A 17,158-nucleotide genomic window follows, 5' to 3' on the forward strand; every position below is an offset into this window, starting at 1 on the left:
TGTAATAAGATGCACACTTCGACTACAGTATTGTAACCGCCTATGGTCACTCACAGTCATGTTAAAGAAAGCACAAATGTCGCTTTTGTACACTGTGAAGATGTTTCCGAGTGTGAAAGGGAGGGCATTACTTGAAATGGTCGGGACTGACTTTCCTCCAAGGCAATAGCCTCAGGTTATAGACCCTGCCACACAATACCAACCTGGGAATGGTGGGGGAGGGCGGCGAAAGGCGGGGGCTCGAGAAGCGGCAGCCAGGAAGGGCCTAGAAGGTGAAATAAGCATCGCAGCACCGAAGCTTTACTTTTAATGTTAAAAGTAAAGCGCGGGTGCAAAAGTAAAGAAATAGATTTTTTTTCTATTTCTTTACTTTTCGTATAATCGCGGCAACCGCACTTTACTTTTAACATGAACATTAAAAGTAAAGCGCGGGTGCAAAAGTAAAGAAATATTTTTTTTTCTATTTCTTTACTTAATCGCGGCACCCGCGCTTTACTTTTAATGTTAAAAGCACGGGTGCCGCGATTATACCAAAAGTAAAGAAATAAAAACAAACATCTATTTCTTTACATTTGCTATAATAGCTGCCCCCACACTTTACTTTTAATGTTAACCCCTTCCCTGCTGCCGTCGGCCATTGGCTGTCGCAAGCACTACCTCGCTGGTGCTGCGAACGTCCAACGGCTGCCGCGGCCCCGCCCACTCCACGGAACCGCCGCACTGCCGTGAAATAACGGCCTTGGTTAAGGTGTTAAAAGTAAAGCGCGGGTGCAACGATTATAGCAAATGTAAAGAAATAGATGTTCGTTTCTATTTCTTTACTTTTGGTATAATCGTGACACCCGCGCTTTACTTTTAACATTAAAAATAAAGCCCGGGTGCCGCGATTATACGAAAAGCAAAAAAAAAACAAGCACCCGCCACGACGTAGAGTTTTCAGTTTTTCTGCCATCCCACTTGGACGGCCTCGGCCTGCTTTCCTTCTGGCGTAAAAGGTTTATTATCTTTATGGGGCCATGTGTTTAGCCCCATAAAGATAAGAAACCTTTTACGCCAGAAGAAAGTCAGGCCAGGCCGTCCAAGTGGGATGGCAGAAAAAGAGAAAAGTGTACGTCATCGACACTTCTTTCCCAATGGCTGGCCACCGTTTAGCATAAATGGTGATGCCGGCCACTGGGAAAGAGGGGCAGGGTTTAAAGCCCGCTAGTGAAAGCTCCTCAAAATCATTAGATCTTGCCAGTGAGACTGCGCATGCGCAGCCTACGCAGGCAAAACCTAAAAACCGAATTAGAAGCATATGCCCGAAAAAAATAAAATAAACAGAAAACGTGTAGTAGTAAGCCATTAGTAATTTAAAAAAAGAAAAACTTTAATAGGGAAGAAGGGAACCAACACCGGACAACATGACCGCCCTCAAGCTTGCCACCCGGAAGCATCACCAACTGATCCGCGCCACCAAGAAAACTGCATTCAAGGACCGGCTGGACAACAACGCACACAACTGCAAGGAACTCTTCAACATCGTGAAAGAGCTCTCCAACCCCAGCGCCGGAAACAACGACATCATCCCATCGCAAGACCTCTGCAATTCCCTCGCCTCCTACTTCCACAACAAGATCGCGGACAACAGCTTCAGCACTCAACCGACGCACACCACGACCGAACCACCGCCCCCCACCACCACCCTCCGCGCCTGGACTCCGATCAGCACCGAAGACACCGTCCGCATGATGAACTCCATCCACTCCGGATCTCCGACCGACCCCTGCCCTCACCACGTCTTCAACAAGACCGACGCTGTCATCGCACCCCACCTGCGGGACATCATCAACACCTCCTTCGACACCGCCACCTTCCCGGAGAGCTGGAAGCACGCCGAACTCAGCGCCCTTCTAAAGAAACCTACAGCGGACCCCACCGAACTCAAGAATTACCGCCCCATCTCGCTCCTCCCGTTTCCAGCCAAAGTCATCGAGAAGACCGTCAACAAACAGCTGGCCGCCTTCCTCGAGACAAATGGATCCCTGGACCCCTCACAGTCTGGCTTCCGAGCCAACCACAGCACCGAGACCGCCCTCATCGCTGCCACCGATGACATTCGAGACATGATGGACAACGGAGAAACAGCGGCCCTCATCCTCCTAGACCTCTCCGCGGCATTCGACACTGTCTGCCACCGCACCCTAGTGCAGCGCCTCAGCAACGTCGGAATCCAGGAGAAGGCACTGGAGTGGATCATCTCCTTCCTCGACGGAAGAACACAGAGAGTCCGTCTACCACCGTACAAGTCAGAGGCCACCGAAGTCATCTGCGGCGTCCCTCAAGGATTCTCGCTGAGCCCCACCCTCTTCAACGTCTACATGAGCCCCCTCGCGGCCATCGCACGCCAACACAACCTCAACATCATCTCCTACGCTGACGACACCCAGCTGATCTTCTCCCTGTCCAACGACCCCGCCGCCAGAGCCAACCTTCACGAAGGGATGAAAGACGTAGCCGAGTGGATGACGACCAGCCGCCTGAAACTGAACTCAGACAAGACGGAAGTCCTCATCCTGGGCCCCTCGCCCTCCGCCTGGGACGACTCCTGGTGGGTTCCCGCCCTGGGCACCGCACCCAAACCGACAGACCACGCACGCAACCTGGGCTTCATCCTGGACTCCTCCTTCACCATGACCAGACAAGTCAATGCCGTCTCCTCGTCATGCTTCAACATCCTGCGCATGCTACGGAAGATCTTCCGGTGGATCCCCACCGAGACCAGGAAGACGGTCACCCAGACCCTCGTCACCAGCCGACTGGACTACGGCAACGCCCTTTACGCCGGAACCACCGCCAAGCTCCAGAAGAGACTCCAGCGGATCCAGAACGCCTCAGCCAGACTCATCCTCGACATCCCACGACACAGCCACATCTCCGGACATCTGAGAGACCTGCACTGGCTCCCCGTCAACAAAAGAATCACCTTCCGTCTCCTCACCAACGCACACAAAGCCCTACACGATCAAGGCCCGAGCTACCTCAACAACCGCATCAACTTCTACGCTCCCAAACGCCAGCTCCGATCAGCCAGTCACGCCCTCGCCGCCATCCCCCGCATCCGAAGAACAGCAACAGGAGGAAGGTCCTTCTCCTACCTGGCCGCCAAGACCTGGAACTCCCTCCCTCCCGACCTGCGCCTGACCCAAGACCACCTCGAAGAAGCTCAAGACCTGGCTGTTCGAGCAGTAGCAGCCCCCCCCCCCCAAGCGCCTTGAGACCCTCCGGGTAAGTAGTGCGCTCTATAAATGTCTTAGATTGATTGATTGATTGATAATAATTTTAATAGAACTTTTTTTTGTGCGTCCAGGAGGAAGGATTAGTTAGCAAACCTATACAAATCCTTTTTATTTTTTTTTAAAGAGTTTTATATAGAGCGAACTAGACCCGAGAGATCGGGTATCAGACGGAGACATTCATTTTTGTTACACACGGGGAGACTAAGTGATTTGCCCAGAATCACAGGATGCTGAGCGTGGTTGCCAAGACTCGAACCGGTTCCCCAGCTTCGAGGTCGACAGCTCTAACTGTAAGACTACATCCTCTCCACAAACCTTTTTCGGCTAAATGCACTTCACAGAAAATATGATTTATTGTTGCAAAGAACATTTATTACTGGATTTGAATTACTGTAATAATAAGACCTTGATGAAACGTACCAGGACAACTAAAATATTTAGAAACGCAACAAAAAGAAATATAAATGCAATTCCAAATAAAAGCATTGGTCCACAAGCCCTAGCTCTGAAATTCACTTATTTCTCATGTAAATGCGTACATCTGCACTGTCACTCTTAATGGCAGAAGTGGGCGTACCCTTTTCCCCAACCTGTACGCTGTGGTGGGTAGAAGCAACATGTGTGTAGGGCAGTTGAACAAACCAATGGATGAAAAGGTCTAACCCCAAATCTCCTCAATATATGCATATATAGGCTTGTATTTTTGTTGATTTTTTATTAGAAGAGGTTGACAAGACAACTAATCGTGTCCCTATCTCCAGAACCAGATCTACAGTTCATGAGCTTCTGTGCTGTGCTAATGAGCATAATTGTCCTCATGTTCACAGAATACAGAGGCGGCAGCAACTTAGGTCTTAAAATTCAAAGCCCTAAGGAAATCAGACGTAAACATTACTGACCAGGAAGATGAAATACTCCCCTGCCACCCACCCGTCCCCTCCCCACCACCACTACCAACACCCCCCCCACTGGAGAACTGCAGCCTGGCTCGTTCAATTGTCAGTAACAGAAAAGGTGAAACCATAAACCACTTACCTGCTCAAGGTGCTTCTGAAGTCCTGCAAGAGAGAGACCAGACTAACATCAGTTCAAGGCAAGCACTGGTACATGCAGCAAGGTCTGAAGCCGGACCTTATGTTAAACGTATGCATCCATTATTCATGCATATATGTCCTCAGAAAAGTCTACTATACTTACATACATAAGACGAGGAAATTAAACAAGCATTTGCAATGCAATAGGTCTTGCATTTGCGAAATTGTAAGCTATTGGCATTGTAAATAACAAAACCTTTTATTTATCTGTTTTCAAAACCAACACATAAATAAAAGGCATTGTCATTTACAACGCAAATAGCGTAAACTCGCGTAAATGACTTTTGTGTAATTGGTACCTTTAATCTGCCTTAATCCTGTGACATTTCAAGGTGCATCAGCTCCAACACTCCAGTAACATGAGATGGTTTAGACATTAGGCTAGTCCTCCCTCTTTATGCTTAAGCACAGTCCTCCCCTTTCATGTAGACTGCAGATCACATGTGATGTCCTGTGTATATGAAAGTCAAAATAAGCGGCTCTAATTTTTGCGAGGGAGGCAGAGCATTCTAATGTAGGGAAGCAGTGCGTTCGTCCTTAGAGGTTAGGGGGGAGGCCTTATGATGAAGTGAAAGGAGGAAGCAAAAAGTACCATCCTTTAGTGAATAGTGATTAAAACAAACATTGCAGTAAATGCGCCAAAACAGTTATGATATGGAAATAGAAAACTACGGCTGAACCAAAAGGATAGAAATGTATCCTTGTAGTTCCTATAAAAATAGGTAAGCAACAAACACTTTACCACATTCAAATTTACATATGCGCTCCTTACTTGAGAACCCAAATTAGTGGTCACAGTTGGTGAAATATCCCGCAAGTCCACCCGTCCAAACAGCATCTAAAAAACACAGGCCTATTTAAGTAACAAGGTAACGGACTCGGTCAAGCTAATCAACCAATTGAAGCAGGTATGGTGGGGAATTATGGGAATTGTAGTGCCTCTATACTTTTAATACATGACTGACTAATCCACCAATCACGGCAACCATGGAAAGGAATCCTGGGGTATGTAATGCCTCAATACTACGTATGCATAATTCAGACCAAATAACAAATATAATGTGGGAAATATTTGCCTCTGAAGTTGAAAACTCCTAACCCGTGCACCGAGGTAGGAGCGTGTAACATCCAGCAACCATTCTGAAGCATGTTATCCTCATATAGACAGAAGAACTCAAGTTACGGGCAAGCATAAAAGCACGGCGCCCAAGGGGGGTGCATGTGCCAGGCGCCATTGTTAAGGGGGTACAGTGTTATTAAACAAACAAGCACTGATGAGCGGCGGGTCGCCCGAGGCAGTTACAGGAAATAACTGGGAATAAGGGAAAGTGATGGCCTTTAAAAACAGCTAACAATTAATATGTACAGCTATGTGTAAAACTAACGCTGCACTGCGGGAGTGAGAGGGCTCCGCCAAGGGTGAAAAGCATTAAGAACACGTAAAATAAAGTTCCCCTATGAAACATGCATCAAACACAAAAGCGGCCGAAAACAGTAGGTAGGCACTGCTGCTTCCGGACTACACGGAAGTCAGTATCAGTTCAACAGCCAGTAAATACCCAGCTAACAAGAGGTATGCCAATGTTAAAGAAATGGCGAGTGGGAGGCGATATTACCCGGCAATGGGAGGAGTTTCACCCAACATATAGATTACTTGATGTCTCGGAGAGACAGCGCATGCACTGCCTAGGCGAGACCTAAAAAGTGCCCTACTCCATTTTATCCCTGTGTATTGCATTATCTGTGATAAATAATTAAGTCAAACAGCATAACCTATACGGAAGAGGTAAACATATCATAGAATAACAACGTTTCTTCGCTTTAACAGATGTTGATCATCAGCGTTAGATAAAAACTGACAGCCACAGGGGTTCTAGGCTCATTATATAATGAGTGCAAGAGACCAGACGGAGATGGGCGTGTGATTAATTGTAGCAAGGTACACCAAACCCCAAGGCTCGCATACCAACGGAGAGAGATGGGAGAGCTAATGCAAAGGAGCACAAATCGCTGACCCCACACCTTCAGCTGACATTTACCCTGCAGGCAAGCAGGGAGAACACCATAGGGACACATTAACATACAGTCGTTAAATACTGTCACAAAAGCGAACTCCTGCCCCTGTCGTGGGTGCAGCATGGACAGTAGGGGTGGCGACAAGCCACGATTTGTGAATCTATTGTACTGACCACTGCACACTTTTGTAAATCGCTGTTTCTATTCGCCAGCCCAGATCCTAGTGCTAACATTCCAATGGTATGCTATGCATGAGCATGAAGGTGGCCTGTGTGGCACATGCATTGTGTGTGCACGTGAGGCACAGGAAGGGGGGCCTACAGGTTCTATTTGGAAGCCTGTGGTTCGGTCCTGTGCACAGGATGTACGGGAGCTTTTTTCCCAGACAGTGGAAGTTTGTTGCTGACATTCCTGAAGCTGAAGGGAGGAGACAAAGCCATAAAAGTGGGGAAAGAGGAGACAGGGCTCCTTTGGACATGATTAGCTCATTTTGCTGTGAGGAGCTGCTGATTCCTTTTCATGAGCACCGCCATTTTAAAGACTCCGCTCTCTTTTGTTCATAGTGACAAGGGTGCGTCAGGTCCCTTTTGTATCGTTTTTATTACTATTTGGTGCGGTTGTCAATAGCCCAATGCACAAAGCTCACACCTCTTTCTGCGTTTGCTGTAGATACTTCAGGCTGGAGACTACCCTGCTGTGAGGAGTATCACTTGGGGCACAGACGCCTCCTGCTTAAATCGGATCCCCTATACTGTAAAAAAATTGAAGAAAAAAACCCTTAAAAGAGAATTACGTAGAAACAGGAAGGGGATAATCTGGGAATCCGAAAGTGTGGCATTTAAAGGCCATAGATCGTTTTGAATATCCGGTTGTTAGCAGATTCAGTTTAATCAGTATAAGCCTTTGGTAAAGCTTTATTCAATGCATTAACACAAGATGTGTTGGAGTCTTTCAGTTTGGAGGTGTAACAGCATATTCAGCTGTGTTCTGTCTTTATGGCTGTACTTTTTAGGTCTCGCGACCTATCAATGCGCGCAAGCGCATTGAGCGGAGCGAGAATTCATGTCCTCAAAACGCTCGTGAAACCAAGGGTTTCGTTCGTGCAGTTTTCTTTAAGTTCACGTGAATCACATGACCAAACAAGCACGCACATCAGCCTCCCTCCCTCCTAATTGCATTTACGGCCGCACAGCACATCAAAGGGCTTCGCCCAGCGTGCGCCTCTGCGGCTTCTCCTCCCCTAATTAATCATGGCTGGCTGGCCGGCCGTACTTTCAGTTTCCCGGCCGCTCTGCATTATCAGGTACGTGTTGGTGACGCATTATTTTTTCCGTTTCCTCTTTCTGTCTCTCACGCACTCTTTCATTGTCACCCCTCAATCTCTCAACGTCTGTGTTCCGCTCTCTCTCTTCCCGCATCTTTCGCTCTAAACTTTCTCGCACACACACCATAATTATCTTTCTTTTTCCTGTGACCCTTGCTTCCTCTCCTACGTCCCTTCTGTGCCTCTCTGTCTATTACTCGTTGTCACCCACACTGTCTCTTCACCTCTCTGTCTCTCCCGCACCGCTCTCATTGACCTACTCACTCTCGTCTCTATTGCTCTCCCACCCTAGACATTCCCCTTCCACTCACTCCCTTCATACACCTGGCGAGACTTCAAAGCGCTTGCGGTGCACGGGAAACACGCTATTTCATACATTTCGGAGTATGACGGTGAGCTCATTGGAATGAAGATGGACTTTGATACTATGTTCACATTCTCATTATTTCCCTTTCTTTTTCTGCCCACTTCTCCCTCCTCTCTCTCCTCTCCTCTTCTCCTCATCTCCGTCTATCACTCTCTCAACGTCTGTGTTCCGCTCTCTCTCTTCCCGCATCTTTCCATCCTTTTTAAACTTCATTTAAAAGTATTCTTTATCTCAGGCAGGTTATCCTGGCCTGTTTTAGAAACAGAATGGAAGGCGCACTCAAAGAAATTACGGTGATACTTGTATTCTTGAGTTTTCTTTTTCTTTATTTGGGTAATTTTACCAAAAGACATGCACAGCCAACGCGTTTCGTTACGTATCAAAACTTCGTCAGGGCTCGATCTGTAATATGAAATATACCGAAGTATAATGAGCGTGAAGTTGAGCAGGCACCATAAAGTTGACAAAGTGTCTAGAAGAATTAGAAGGAGCAGATCTGGGTGCCTGGTTATCAATAGATAAGAACTGGCCTGTCGCCGTAATAGCCGGTTGAAATAGATGTATACAATAATCTTAAAACGGTAGTTTCTGTAATAGAGGATTTCTCTGCAACCAGTGAAAGTGCTCCTGGGTATTTAGGAGAATATTGGGTTCAAAGACTGCGTCGAGGATCTAGACATCGGTCCAGTAGGTATGGTATACTCCGCGATAAGAGTTAAGGATCTTCCGGCATGGTCACACGGAACGGCAACAGGATACAGATCTCCTGGCCTGTTTTATCGTTTGCAAAGCCCTGCTAGTTACACTTTCGCTTTTACATTAGTAACTCTGAATGCGACAAAAAAGTATTCAATGAGCTGCAGAGGTAACATTGGTTTTATACGCAAAACAAATAAACCAACGGCCCAACTCATGTCTAGCCAATCCCGGTTTCAAAATGTAGTCACCATACAGGATACTAAATATGAAAAGCATCGGGATAGGTTGATCAACCAATGGCTTCAACAGTAAACGATGGGGGGGCTGAAACTTTTACATGTCACAAACATTCATGGTCCTGCGACTGCGGGGGCACCAGGAGGGTCTGCAGATGGCCTGCGTTCAGTTCTAGCTGGCAAAAGTCAACATGGAGCAGCTCTGTGTCATTTGTGCATAAAGAGGCTCATAAATGAGGCTCCCGCGCGCTCTCGCTCTGAGCCCCAAAGCCCAACTTCTTTTTCTCGACACTCAACATTTTAGCCAGGCACGTGAACGCTGGGCCCTCAAAGTATCCCTGCAAAATCAGCAATGTCCCCAGATGACCAGCGTGCACAATGTAGGAGAAAACAAGTCCTCAGGGGTCTGTTTTCACAATCGAGCCAGGGCTCACGTTTCACTGAAAATACACACAGCCCCTGAACTCCTACCCCGCCCCCTCCCACACGGAGCTCGTCGTCCTCCCCCCCCACCCCCAAACTTTGGAAAAGGCGGAGGGGAGGTGCTGGCTACAGCTCAGTAGACAGTAAACACAGCCCAAAGACCCGCCCCTTTAGCCAGAAATCTAGGAGGCGAGGCAGCGTGGCTTTTAAACTTCAGTGAGTTCCATAACTTTCATTTCACAAAAGGAAATGGCGTAAAGATGGTGGAGCGCATGATTCGCTTGAGAGGGTACCCGGTCCCATCTTCAAATACAAACAGAGCTTGTTACAGGAAGTTCAGGCACACACAGGATCCGGTTTCGTTGATAGCCCAAGGCGGCCTCTTCCCCCAGCTATCTCCCCCGCTGCACAGGAAATGTTTGTGTCTGAAAGATCAGGAGTGCAGATTCCCTGCCCAGGGTGCGATACCACTCACTGCACCCAAAACGCTCCACTCGGTTGCCTAACTATCACTTGACATTAGGGACCGTGTCCAAACTGCGATTGCAAAGACAGAAAGCAAGGGGGCTGGCTGCGTCCTTGATAATTCCAGTGAGGTGTGGGGGAGGGTGGGCGACTCCCCCGCCAGATGCGCCGACTTGAAACACACATTAAGTGAAGTGGAGACAGCAGCATGTAAAGGCAGTGCAGGTCTCCCAGCCAGTGACAGAGGGGGGCGTGCAGAGTGAGCACACAGCCGCAGCTCCTCCCCTGGAAGCAGTGCACAGTCACCAACATCACCACCTTATTTTTATAGTGTAACACACCCCGCTTGTGGACGCGGAGATTGGTACACCTGACAGGAAAAGGCACAGAGTTACACTGTTCAAGAAGACATTGTAAGGGATAGGCCCACCCACAAACCATCTCGTGTACCAGGCGGCAGTACTAAGAACTAGAAAAACAAGCACTGGCGTTGCCAATAGGTCTCGCAGTAGGAAAGTTGGAGCTATTGGTTTTGTAAATGACAAAGCCCTTTATGTTTTTAAAATGAAAACAAAAATAAAAGGCATTGTTATTTGCAATTGTAATAGCTCCAACTTTCCTACTGCGAGACCTATTGGCAACGCCAGTGCTTGTTTATGTGTTTATTATCATTTAATAAAAACATACATGCATGTATGTGATAAGCTTTGGCAGTTTGTATAACGTTCCTGAATATACCATTGGCAGTGTTCTCAATTCTTTTCTTTTTGTGGCCCAGAGACAGGTAGCCAAAGCCATACTTTCTAGGTTTAATCTGAAAACAGTCACAAACATATTTATAATAAAGACCAGTTGTCTTGGGTAAGAAAGGGAGTGTCAAACTTGCTGAAGAAATGCAGCCATTCAGAGAGATCCAACTCAGGCTATTCCATTGTTGGGTGGATTTTATTCCTTGAAAGACTGCTGATTGGAGAGCCCGCAAACCTGAAAGACACATGACGTCACCAAGGGATTGATGATAAAGGTGGGACACTGGCCAGTTCCTTTTGAATGAATGAAGTATGGGGTGAAGGATGTGCCCTCGCTCATGGGCTGGGAGACCACAAGATTTCTATGTCAGAGGTTATCTGGTTAGAGAGTGCAGCTCTCAGGATATCCGCTCTCACGGCATCAATGTCCTCTCTTATGCTGACGACACGCAACGTATTCCTTATCTCTAGGACAAGACAGTATGCAGATCAAGTTCAATGTCTGCATGAGTGAAAAGACCCACTGGATGAAGAGCAACTGACTAAAGCTGAACAACAAGATGGAAAATGTGATCTGTGGGAAGAGCACTTTACCGTGAGACTCCACCTGGTGGCCAACAGAGCTAGACCGACACCCACCATCAATGCCAAGTACCTCAGGATCATCATCAACAGCTAACTCGACATGGCCACCCAAGTCAACGCCGTCACCCCCTAATGCTTCCATACACTGAATATGCTGAGAAAGATTTTCCTATGGCTCCCAATCAGCCCCTAGAAAACATCACACACGCCCTGGTCACAAGCAAGCTGGACTATGCCAGAATCAACAGAAAACTCACCAGAAGGCTGCAGACCATTCAGAACTCGGCGGCCAGAATCACTTTCAACCTCACACACCGCACTCACTTGACACCACACCTGAAGTATCTCCACTGACTCCCCATTAACAAACTAGCGCAATTCAAACTCCTCACTCACACTTTCAAGGCTCTATATAACACTGCCCCAGCACACCACAACAATTGCATCTGCTTTCACAGACCTTCAGACACCTCCGCTCATCTGGAGATCTACTTGCACAAATCCCATGCACATAAAGAACCAGATCCGGTGGCCGAGCCTTCACCAACTTCACTCCTAAAGCATGGAAGGGCCTACCGCTATACATACGAGGCCCCTTCTCACTTCTTGCATTTAGCAAGAAGCTAAAGACCTCGCTTTTCAAGCAGTCCTACTAGGTCCTAGGTTTGGCTAGACAGACACCTGCTAAGCACCAGGATACCGCCCCTCCCCAGTGACAGCGCACTCCTCAAATATGCATAACACAACAGCTGGATCACCAAATAGTCCCTTACCACTAGTCCTCATTACAGTGAGTACTGCTGTTTCCAGTCACTATGCCATACCCCCCCCCCCATCCTCTCCAAACTATGAGGTACTACTTGGATATTACAAACAGGGCTTCCGGGTGAAGGGTCAGATTTGTATGTCCCCATAGCATAGGGGAGGTCCAAGACTTTTGAAAAATATAAATGGCTAACACAGCTGTCTGTTTCGCTGGCATGAGTTAATATAAGGGTAGTGACAATGAAGAGGGATGAGATGGTTATATGTCTTAACCTGAAAATAAATATTGAAAACTAAATCTGCTTAAAATCGAGGGGCAGAACCCAACCATCACACTAAGGGATTATCAAACATACAAAAGGCGTTTAGCATCCAACCTGGGCACACATACAATACATTTGGTTGCATACAATGCTTTTAAAAGTAAGGAAGATTCCCCTGGCCCCACCTGGAATAGCGAGTTTCTATACTTTTAGAGGTAGGTAGGGTGGCTAGCACAAACAAGGAGCTACAGTCTAGAGGTGCAACGATTCTCTGTGTGGTGTGTGGGGCAGATGACATTCTGTCATCAGAACCTGTGCTCTGCGTCTGCCTGTAGTTTTCATCCCACAGGACGTACAGGTTTATTTTAACACGCGCCCTGGAAATACAGGCTGTCTGAATACAGTGTGCTCCGCATGCCTTGGAACTAACGATCTGTAACTCATTCTGGTCATTGAATGCATAATAGGAGTATATAAATGTATGTATCTATACAGTACTTGTATAGCCGAACCCAGCAAAAAGACAGCGAAGCGAAGTACAGTGTCAAAGGCAAAGATACGTTCAAAGATTGACTGCAGGGGAAGTTCGGTGCAGAGTGTAGGCGTGGACTGTGTGAGCAGAAGATGCCGACATGTGCTGTGTTCAAAGCGTACAACAGATGCAATAAGCCCTATGGCTCGGATAGTAGGGCCCAGATTTACTACGATTTTGCGAGGGGTCGCCTCACCTTCGTGGTGCAGCCCTGACGCAAATCAGTTTTGGCTTGTCATAAGCCATGCAAAGTCGATTTACCTGGCACTGCTTGGTTTAGTAAATACAAAGTAACGCCACACAGCACATATCTCTTCCTTGCATTACTTTGCGTCGGGTAGGCGTAACATGGAAGGAGCATGGACAATCTCGTGTATCCACCCATGTATTTTGACGCAAAGAAAGATTTACAAAGATGTGTAAACCTGCTTTTTGTGCCAAAATGGTGCGCCTACCCGAAAGAGGCGTAATAAGGAGCAATATCTCTGCATTACTTCCTCTTTCTATGTGTGCTGCATTGTGATGGCATTCCTTCCTGCACAAAAACCGTCCTGCCTGTAATGCAGGCCCCCTTTCAGCATGACACAAGGAGGCCTGCATTGGATTTGGGCAAAACATAGTGGCGCCAGCACTAGAAGAGAGCAGAAGTGCAACATCTCTTATATATGACGCATTATGCTCTTCCTTACATGGAACGCGAAAGGGTAGTAAATATGCCTGTGTGCTGTTCATAAATTATTAACAAAACTGATACAATACTCCAGACATGTTCCCAGATTACACAATGAACAGCACAAGCTTCACACATTGTGCTCCCCCCCAGACCCTCACCTGCAGGAAGCCCTCTGCTGACTGCCGACACTTCGCCTGGACCTCCTTGATCAGGACATCGAGAGGTGATATTTGACCTGATAGTTTGGCCACCTTCGCGTTCTCGGACATGGTGACTTTCCTGTCCATCTCCGCCAGTCTCCTGAGCATGGCCTGCTCTTGTGCTTTCAGTAGCTGATACAGTTGTTGAAATTCAGCCACAGTTCTCTGCCTCGCAGCCACCAACTTGTTCTGTCGGGAGGAAGGATAAGTTAGTTGTCGATTCGGTTGGTCGATGACCAAATATTTAAGAGACTCATAAAAGACGAGCTGCTGCTATATATCAGGACAACACCAAATTGGTAAATTGTTTAAGTTCAATTATATTAATTGAGGAACCACTTTCAAATATGAAATTGAGTTTTGTTAACACAGTTATGTTTTCCACTGGAAGCCTCCATTAGATCGCAGGGAGTTGAGGACTAGGTTATGCGCAAGGTCTATTCGAATGTCTATTCGAATACACTGAAAAAAATATGCAGTTCCTATGGGGGTAACGGAGCTCTAGATTTGTACAGAAGGGGGCTCTCGTTTTAGGAGCAAGGTCCCTCACACACCTCAAGGGGTGTTATGCTTCATTATCGGGCAGCTCCTCGTTGGGCTGGCGCTGTAATGCCGAACAGGTCCCGCAGGGGGGGACTCTTTGCAGAAGGTCTTTTCTTTTTGCCAATGCGAGTTGAGTGGAGTGTTGGGGCGTGTAGTAAACGTGTCTGAGTAGAAGTAAAGGGAGGGTGTGTAAAATAGAAAATAACTACAGGACTCCCAAAGATTCTTTATTCACTGTGTTCCTTTGTTATGATTAAAAAATTTGAAAATCAAGTTGAGAGAAGGGTATGATGGACCTCTCTGGCCCTAGCTGGTGTGTGTGAAAAGAAAAAAGGGTCAACATGTTTCATGCCCATTATAGTCCAAAGGATGACGGCATTTCATCAGGACAGCGGGATCATTATCCACTTGTGTAGGGATGGTAGATTTGTGTATGTGTATTATAGAATAGTATGCAGTACTACATTTCCACCTTAATCTTCCACACTACCAAAGCACCACACTCCCACTTCGGGCACTACGCTTTAACCGCACGCTTGGCACTCTCACCTCTCCCACCACAATATACAACCTGACTGTATGGTACAACACTAACACAGTTATGTCAACGCAGCATTGTACACCCATTCCCCATTATTAAAAGTGTAGTGCTGGAGGTGGTAGTGTGGTGCCTTGCTAGTGCGGAAGGGTAGTTCAGTTATATGGTAGTGCAGTGGAGTGGTCAGAGATGATAAGGAACTAGGGAGGGTTCCAGTAATTTGCTGGTGTGAAATTAGTATGACTGCTGCATTTCTTTTTGTGTTAGCACCTAACCCAACTGTGAATGCCACACAAGACAGGCGTTCTCTTTGGTGAATGCATAGACAATTCAACATCCAATCAGAAAGTGATGTTGTTGTGGACCAATGAAAAACATGAAGAGATTCACTGAGAAGCAAAGTCCTATAAGGCTCTTGTTGAGACATTAGTTCATGAATGAGTTGGAACTCTCTCTAGACAGCTCTAATAGACACCGCAAAGCAATGTCCTTCGAGGGTTCTTGTTGAGACGTTAGTTCAGGAGTGAGTTAGAAGTCTCCAGACAGCTCCAATAACCAGCAGCCACAAAACACAGCCAACAACCACCATGCCTACACAGACACAGAGATGCACACAGACACACACATGACTACGTTGACGTAGTAGTATCCTCTCACCTTTATGGCTTTAAATTCCCCTTCTACTTTCTGCTTCGATGCCATGAATCCTTCCTTCTCTTTCATCAGAAGACGAAGCCAGCTCTGGAGTTCATCCTGCCGAGTGGAAAAGTCATGGGGTGAAAGTTTGCACCTGCACAGTCAAGTGGCAATCTGGGAAAAAGGAACACAAACAAAGGTGCCTATGCACAAGCACAGTGTTTCCCAAACTGTGGGTCGCGACCCATAGGTGGGTCGGCAGCCGATGTTTTGGTAGGTCATGAAAGTCCAAGCAATAAATAAAGATGCCTTTAAATTCTGTATTTATCTGTCAGATTTGCTGCACTTCAAAGACAGCGGTCAAAAGTCAGGTTATGTCTCCTGACAAATTCCTGCTTATTTTCTTAACATGGGAATTGAAGTTTACAAACTACTGTCACTTTGCAGTTATTGAAAGAAAAGTAAAGTGAATTATGCGACACTCTCACTGGGGTACAGGTGGTGTGAAAGGAAAGGCGGTACAATGTCATTTTTGTGCCACAAGTAAATGTAAATACCTGTAAATAAACCGTAACCGTTCAGCAGTCAGGAAGGCAAAAATGAAGCACATTTCTTTTTATATCATTCTGAAGTGTGATGCAAACACAGATTTTTATAGAATCAAAGCAAATCAAGACACTTTACCTTGGTGATAAACAAATGATAAATATTCACTGAAATCCAGTTTCCACACCTTGTCATTTGTGCGAAATATAGCTTTATTAGTAAAAATGTATGTCTGTGCAAATTTAGTGGCCATTTCAATGGGAAATGTGCGGTCTGTCTGACAGTATGGTACTACACACTGCTTAGTTACATAACATAATCTCACTCCTAATGTCCCTTAAAGGTAGTGTGAGCAATAAAAGTTTATCGTTCTAAAAATTGGGTTGTGGTTCTAAAACTTTTGGGAAGCACAGCACCAGCTAATACTTTCACTGTTATATGTACACACACAGCAGTGCAAAAGTGGACGATATTTCTAGCTCACAGACGCACTTTACATGGAAGAGAAGTGTAGAGAATGAGTTAAGAAGGGAACACCCACAGGAGAGCAGTGAAGTGCTGTTGGTTACAAAAAGAGTACCATGTGACTACTCAAGACCACAACTATACACAAAATCCTAGTTTGGACAACCCAGTGCAGGACCCAGCTAAGCAGACAATATTATAAAGGCGTCTGCAGAGCTGTTCAAAGCTGCCATCATACTGAAAACTATAAACTGAGCGTCTGTCTCTCACACTTCATCCACACACTGTACGCGCTGCATCACATATAATAACTACGCCTTGGCGGTCCTCACACATGATGTGGAAACACTTCCCGCATAGGATCAAAACAAAGACAACATCCTTCCAACAACACACCCTACACGTTATAGCGTGCTACCCATGTAGGCAAACAAGAAGACAGAGATGACGGTGGACTGTCGTTCCTGCACCTCTATACCAGTTTCATCTTCTGAATTGATCCCATGCAACAAACCCAAACACCAACCGTCCTATGGTGTCACTGTGCTCCAGATCCTTAACAGATAATTAAATGGTGCGTGCAGGATGGAAAAATGTCCCGCAAATGACCATAGAATGTCCAAAAAGTTCTTTATTAATCAGATTTGTAGAGTGATTCAAAGACAAAGATTCAGCCAACGCGTTTCGCTCTCTTGGAGAACTTCGTCAGGGCTTTTCAAGGTAATCTCCCTTCTGAAGGAACAATTCCATACATTTGCATT

The 17,158-nt window shown here is 46.4% G+C and overlaps 1 protein-coding gene across 2 annotated transcripts in view; it reads right to left on the bottom strand.

Moving 5' to 3' along the window:
* The window catches only part of LOC147725618 (E3 ubiquitin-protein ligase TRIM7-like), a 76,241-nt gene that overhangs the window by 45,880 nt on the left and 13,203 nt on the right, over window positions 1–17,158 (bottom strand). For both annotated transcript variants that reach the window (XM_086964310.1, XM_086964309.1), the window contains exons 2-4: window positions 15,408–15,503; window positions 13,628–13,858; window positions 4,314–4,336 (exon numbers count right to left, since the gene is read on the bottom strand). In XM_086964310.1, coding sequence (XP_086820436.1) covers window positions 4,314–4,336; window positions 13,628–13,858; window positions 15,408–15,503 — 350 coding nt within the window. The remainder of the gene's footprint in view (window positions 1–4,313; window positions 4,337–13,627; window positions 13,859–15,407; window positions 15,504–17,158) is intronic.

This window comes from Lissotriton vulgaris, chromosome 3_2, assembly GCF_964263255.1.
Source record: "Lissotriton vulgaris chromosome 3_2, aLisVul1.2, whole genome shotgun sequence".
NCBI lineage: Eukaryota > Metazoa > Chordata > Amphibia > Caudata > Salamandridae > Lissotriton > Lissotriton vulgaris.